Source organism: Rhinopithecus bieti, unplaced genomic scaffold (assembly GCF_001698545.2).
Source record: "Rhinopithecus bieti isolate Rb0 unplaced genomic scaffold, ASM169854v2 scaffold_980, whole genome shotgun sequence".
NCBI lineage: Eukaryota > Metazoa > Chordata > Mammalia > Primates > Cercopithecidae > Rhinopithecus > Rhinopithecus bieti.
Window position 1 is genome coordinate 282,157 of NW_016803338.1, and position 6,527 is coordinate 288,683.

The following is a 6,527-nucleotide window of genomic DNA, read 5'->3' on the forward strand; positions in this document are numbered from 1 at the left end:
TTTTTTTTGCTTTAAGAAGGTTTTCAGTGATTATACCTCAGGTATTTCTGAGTGTCCTATTATCTAGTAGGAAAAGTATCTTTCTGAGCTCAGAATTAAAAGTTCTCCTAAATTATGAAGATCCCAAATCTTATGTAAATAACCTTAGGCATGGGTCCTTAGGGAGAAGTTAATGACCATTGTTAAAGTACTTTTTTAGAAAATTTTGTGCTGTATATTCTTGATTTGACACAAATGGATAGACTTTGGCAAGGGAGGAAATAAGTTACAAGGCAGCTTACAAGAGCCTATTCTCGATAAAAGGTATAATTTTACACAGTACTCAAAGCTTGTTATCTTTTCTGACCATTTTAGTACAGAATTAGTACTTGGTGGTTACTAACATCGACTTGCGACATCTCGAACTGGGGCTGTTAGTGATGAGTGGGCCACTTCTCTGATGTCAGATGCATGCAGACCTGTACTCCACATGCAGCCCAACAGCAGCGCAGTGTGATAACCGAGTGGTCGCATGGCAGAGCACATCCCCCGCAGAGTGGGCACAAGTGCCCTCTAGGGCAGCCAGGGGAATACTATTGTTCGATACCTGGGATTTGACTTTGTCAGACAGCTCTTTGTGCACCTATCTTTGTTTTGTCAAATGTAAATCAGTTAATAAACATGAGTAGCTTAAATTTTCATTTGTCTCCCTGTGTTTTTGTCCCAGCTGTTTGCACAGGTAATCCTGTACTAAATCTTTCTTTTGTGTTATGTTTTTGGTTAGAAAACAACCTCTACTTGTCAAACCAACACATACACAAGAAACCACTAATAGTAATAATAAACAGATCTTAATGTATTTTCCTAGATTTTTAAAAAATAGAATAGACAGTATCTATGTATACCATAATACTTCCTTAGCAAAAGTAACAGCAACATAAAAATAAAATCTAAAGTCATTGATATGCAGATACCAAGTTTGAGAAGATTCAGGAAGTGTGAAGCAGTTCTTTTCCTGTATGCCACAGTTTTCTGTTGACGCTCTTAGCTATTTAAAAGTTGTTTCCAAGAAACTAAATTTGAACTTTGTTACAGACACTAACAGAAAAGGTCTTTTGGGGGGCTGAGGCAAGAAGGGCCATGTGGCCGGCGAAGGAGTCTAGACCCTTCAGTCCGGTGCTCTTCCCTCGCGCGGCGGTGGCTCTACGGCCGCGGGAGTAAACACTGCCTTTGTTCCGTAGCGCCTCGTCTCTTTCGTCGCCCCGTCCCCTCACACCGCCACGCTCCGGCTGGCCCGCCCTCGGTCCCTGAACCCCATTTCGGCTCGTGCCGCGCGGATGCGGCTGCCGGGCCTGGGATTGGGCATTGAGCGGGAGGAGCAGGAGGAGCGGCAGCGCCTGGTCGGCATGGGATGGGGAACTGCTGCTGGACGCAGTGCTTCGGCCTGCTCCGCAAGGAAGCGGGGCGGCTGCAGCGAGTAGGCGGCGGCGGAGGATCCAAGTATTTTAGAACATGCTCAAGAGGTGAGCACTTAACAATAGAGTTTGAGAATCTAGTAGAAAGTGATGAAGGGGAGAGCCCAGGAAGCAGTCATAGTTTAGCAAACATTTATTAAGCAACTGTCATGTGCCAAGCACCGTGCTAGACACTGGGATTTTAAAATCAGGCATAGTCTCTCCATTAGAAGAAAGAACATCCTGGTCTGGGAGATAGATTCTCGAGATGACTAATTTCAATATGAGGCCTCTTACTGAGGAAGAAATTGTTGACCTAAGAGAAAGGCATTATGATTCCATTGCCGAAAACAAAAGATCTTGATAGGAAAATTCAAAAGAGTTAGCCTTACAAGAAGGGAAGTTAAGACTAGAAGAAGAAGCTTTATACGCTGCACAGCGTGAAGCAGCCAGGGCAGCAAAGCAGCGAAAGCTCTTGGAGCAAGAAAGGCAGAGAATTGTGCAGCAATATCATCCTTCCAACAATGGAGAATATCAAAGTTCAGGACCAGAAGATGACTTTGAATCTTGTCTGAGAAATATAAAGTCACAGTATGAAGTTTTCGAAGTAGTAGACTCTCATCAGATGCTACAGTTTTGACACCAAATACAGAAAGCAGTTGTGATTTAATGACCAAAACTAAATCAACTAGTGGAAATGACGACAGCACATCCTTAGATCTAGAGTGGGAAGATGAAGAAGGAATGAATAGAATGCTTCCAATGAGAGAACGTTCCAAAACAGAGGAAGACATTCTACGGGCAGCACTTAAGTATAGCAACAAGAAGACTGGAAGTAATCCTACATCAGCCTCTCATGATTCCAATGGGCTGGAGTGGGAGAATGATTTTGTTAGTGCCGAAATGGATGATAATGGAAATTCCGAGTATTCTGGATTTGTAAATCCTGTATTAGAACTGTCTGATTCTGGCATAAGGTATTTTGACACAGATCAACAGACTCAATAGGGTAAAATTGTGTGACCTTGTTTATCAGTTATGACCAAATGTTAAAACCAACTAGAATGTATAAGTGATTGTGCTGAGCCTTTTGTAAGGGAGATGTGTAAGAAACCATGTTGTAAATGCTTATTTTATTAGAAAGGAGTAGGGATGATAGGATCTGAATTGATACAGAATTAAGTGCAATTTCATCATCTGCCTTCTGCTTTTCAAGACCAATTTAATTTTCCTGTCATGTTGCCAATTAAGTTTAAGTCTTTTCTNGCTTTAAGAAGGTTTTCAGTGATTATACCTCAGGTATTTCTGAGTGTCCTATTATCTAGTAGGAAAAGTATCTTTCTGAGCTCAGAATTAAAAGTTCTCCTAAATTATGAAGATCCCAAATCTTATGTAAATAACCTTAGGCATGGGTCCTTAGGGAGAAGTTAATGACCATTGTTAAAGTACTTTTTTAGAAAATTTTGTGCTGTATATTCTTGATTTGACACAAATGGATAGACTTTGGCAAGGGAGGAAATAAGTTACAAGGCAGCTTACAAGAGCCTATTCTCGATAAAAGGTATAATTTTACACAGTACTCAAAGCTTGTTATCTTTTCTGACCATTTTAGTACAGAATTAGTACTTGGTGGTTACTAACATCGACTTGCGACATCTCGAACTGGGGCTGTTAGTGATGAGTGGGCCACTTCTCTGATGTCAGATGCATGCAGACCTGTACTCCACATGCAGCCCAACAGCAGCGCAGTGTGATAACCGAGTGGTCGCATGGCAGAGCACATCCCCGCAGAGTGGGCACAAGTGCCCTCTAGGGCAGCCAGGGGAATACTATTGTTCGATACCTGGGATTTGACTTTGTCAGACAGCTCTTTGTGCACCTATCTTTGTTTTGTCAAATGTAAATCAGTTAATAAACATGAGTAGCTTAAATTTTCATTTGTCTCCCTGTGTTTTGTCCCAGCTGTTTGCACAGGTAATCCTGTACTAAATCTTTCTTTTGTGTTATGTTTTGGTTAGAAAACAACCTCTACTTGTCAAACCAACACATACACAAGAAACCACTAATAGTAATAATAAACAGATCTTAATGTATTTTCCTAGATTTTAAAAAATAGAATAGACAGTATCTATGTATACCATAATACTTCCTTAGCAAAAGTAACAGCAACATAAAATAAAATCTAAAGTCATTGATATGCAGATACCAAGTTTGAGAAGATTCAGGAAGTGTGAAGCAGTTCTTTTCCTGTATGCCACAGTTTTCTGTTGACGCTCTTAGCTATTTAAAAGTTGTTTCCAAGAAACTAAATTTGAACTTTGTTACAGACACTAACAGAAAAGGTCTTTTGGGGGGCTGAGGCAAGAAGGGCCATGTGGCCGGCGAAGGAGTCTAGACCCTTCAGTCCGGTGCTCTTCCCTCGCGCGGCGGTGGCTCTACGGCCGCGGGAGTAAACACTGCCTTTGTTCCGTAGCGCCTCGTCTCTTTCGTCGCCCCGTCCCCTCACACCGCCACGCTCCGGCTGGCCCGCCCTCGGTCCCTGAACCCCATTTCGGCTCGTGCCGCGCGGATGCGGCTGCCGGGCCTGGGATTGGGCATTGAGCGGGAGGAGCAGGAGGAGCGGCAGCGCCTGGTCGGCATGGGATGGGGAACTGCTGCTGGACGCAGTGCTTCGGCCTGCTCCGCAAGGAAGCGGGGCGGCTGCAGCGAGTAGGCGGCGGCGGAGGATCCAAGTATTTTAGAACATGCTCAAGAGGTGAGCACTTAACAATAGAGTTTGAGAATCTAGTAGAAAGTGATGAAGGGGAGAGCCCAGGAAGCAGTCATAGTTTAGCAAACATTTATTAAGCAACTGTCATGTGCCAAGCACCGTGCTAGACACTGGGATTTTAAAAATCAGGCATAGTCTCTCCATTAGAAGAAAGAACATCCTGGTCTGGGAGATAGATTCTCGAGATGACTAATTTCAATATGAGGCCTCTTACTGAGGAAGAAATTGTTGACCTAAGAGAAAGGCATTATGATTCCATTGCCGAAAAACAAAAAGATCTTGATAGGAAAATTCAAAAAGAGTTAGCCTTACAAGAAGGGAAGTTAAGACTAGAAGAAGAAGCTTTATACGCTGCACAGCGTGAAGCAGCCAGGGCAGCAAAGCAGCGAAAGCTCTTGGAGCAAGAAAGGCAGAGAATTGTGCAGCAATATCATCCTTCCAACAATGGAGAATATCAAAGTTCAGGACCAGAAGATGACTTTGAATCTTGTCTGAGAAATATAAAGTCACAGTATGAAGTTTTTCGAAGTAGTAGACTCTCATCAGATGCTACAGTTTTGACACCAAATACAGAAAGCAGTTGTGATTTAATGACCAAAACTAAATCAACTAGTGGAAATGACGACAGCACATCCTTAGATCTAGAGTGGGAAGATGAAGAAGGAATGAATAGAATGCTTCCAATGAGAGAACGTTCCAAAACAGAGGAAGACATTCTACGGGCAGCACTTAAGTATAGCAACAAGAAGACTGGAAGTAATCCTACATCAGCCTCTCATGATTCCAATGGGCTGGAGTGGGAGAATGATTTTGTTAGTGCCGAAATGGATGATAATGGAAATTCCGAGTATTCTGGATTTGTAAATCCTGTATTAGAACTGTCTGATTCTGGCATAAGGTATTTTGACACAGATCAACAGACTCAATAGGGTAAAATTGTGTGACCTTGTTTATCAGTTATGACCAAATGTTAAAAACCAACTAGAATGTATAAGTGATTGTGCTGAGCCTTTTTGTAAGGGAGATGTGTAAGAAACCATGTTGTAAATGCTTATTTTATTAGAAAGGAGTAGGGATGATAGGATCTGAATTGATACAGAATTAAGTGCAATTTCATCATCTGCCTTCTGCTTTTCAAGACCAATTTAATTTTCCTGTCATGTTGCCAATTAAGTTTAAGTCTTTTCTTTATAGCATTTCTGTTTACTATTGTAGATTTCCACTTTCCATTTTTTAAATTAATTTTACTTTGAATGATTTATGAAGCCTATTCATTGTCTAACTATGAAAACATTAAGACTTTTTTTGTTAATTCTTAGCAGATGTGAAGGAAGCATGAGGAGGGATTGTCAGATTCAGATTTAGAATAGTGTTCCCTTTTCCAGCATTATTTATTTCTATGACTTCTTTGGATTTTATTATCTAATAGTAAGTACAGTTGATTTGAGTAGATGACTCTAAGAAATGCAGAAGTATCAGCATTACATGTCCTTATTTACATGTCCTAGTATGATAATGTTGATTCAATCTGAACAAAAGATAATATAAAAATAACCCTTCAGAGTTTGGACATTTCAAGTTGGTAATAATAAAAAATAATACTTAAGAAGATATATATATATATATATAGTTTTTTCGACTTCATTTTACATGCCACTATATTGACTTTAATTGATATATAGTATTAAGTTTTTAGGTGCCATTATTTTTTTAAAATTCTATATTTCCAATGAATGATCTTAGATTTTACGCAGAACATATTCTCTGCATGATTTAAGAAAGGAAAATCTAAAAAGGTAATACGGGTATTTCAAATAAAATCCTTTCTGGTATGAAAGCCTCCATTGATTTTATTAAGCTTTCGTTTACCTTGTAGTACAAGGTGCTTTAATGGGATAGAACTAAGCATATCAATATCTATAACTGCATTTTGTTATAGACAATCAGCTGTTCTTTTCTCTAAAATGTATGTGTCAATTTAAAACGCCAGGAATAGAAAACACTCCATAATTGCTTTCCTTGATTTTGCTGAGGATTTGGTATGATTTTAGTAAGCAAACTGTTTTTTGGTTTTTCCTTAATGTTTTTAAATTTTTTTCCTCTTGCAACAATGACAGTGCATGTTCTCATAAATATAGGAAGGTCCAGATATAAATAGTAACCTAAAGTTCTTGCTGTACTTAAAAAAAAAATCATGTGGCCCTTTCAATATTTGAACTGCTAAGCAATGACATCTGTAGTTTTATCTCCTTTTTTATTTCATAGAAATTAATATGATACTTTAAATATGTAAATATAATACATTAGGTAATGCCATTATTTAT

The 6,527-nt window shown here is 39.6% G+C and overlaps 2 protein-coding genes and 1 pseudogene across 2 annotated transcripts in view; all 3 read left to right on the top strand.

Moving 5' to 3' along the window:
* The first annotated feature begins 684 nt into the window (after nucleotides 1-684).
* Nucleotides 685-2,441, top strand: LOC108532080 (AP-1 complex-associated regulatory protein-like; annotated as a pseudogene).
* Nucleotides 2,442-3,693: 1,252 nt separating this feature from the next.
* LOC108532071 (AP-1 complex-associated regulatory protein) lies at nucleotides 3,694-5,809 on the top strand. The gene is made up of 2 exons (XM_017875846.1): nucleotides 3,694-4,261; nucleotides 4,409-5,809. Exons 1-2 carry the CDS (start codon nucleotides 4,077-4,079, stop codon nucleotides 5,130-5,132), a joined length of 909 nt encoding a protein of 302 aa, XP_017731335.1. The 5' UTR covers nucleotides 3,694-4,076; the 3' UTR covers nucleotides 5,133-5,809.
* The window catches only part of FLACC1 (flagellum associated containing coiled-coil domains 1), a 92,574-nt gene continuing 90,176 nt past the window's right edge, over nucleotides 4,130-6,527 (top strand). The window contains exon 1 of the mRNA XM_017875781.1: nucleotides 4,130-4,188. The gene's annotated coding sequence lies outside the window, so the exon portion shown is untranslated. The remainder of the gene's footprint in view (nucleotides 4,189-6,527) is intronic.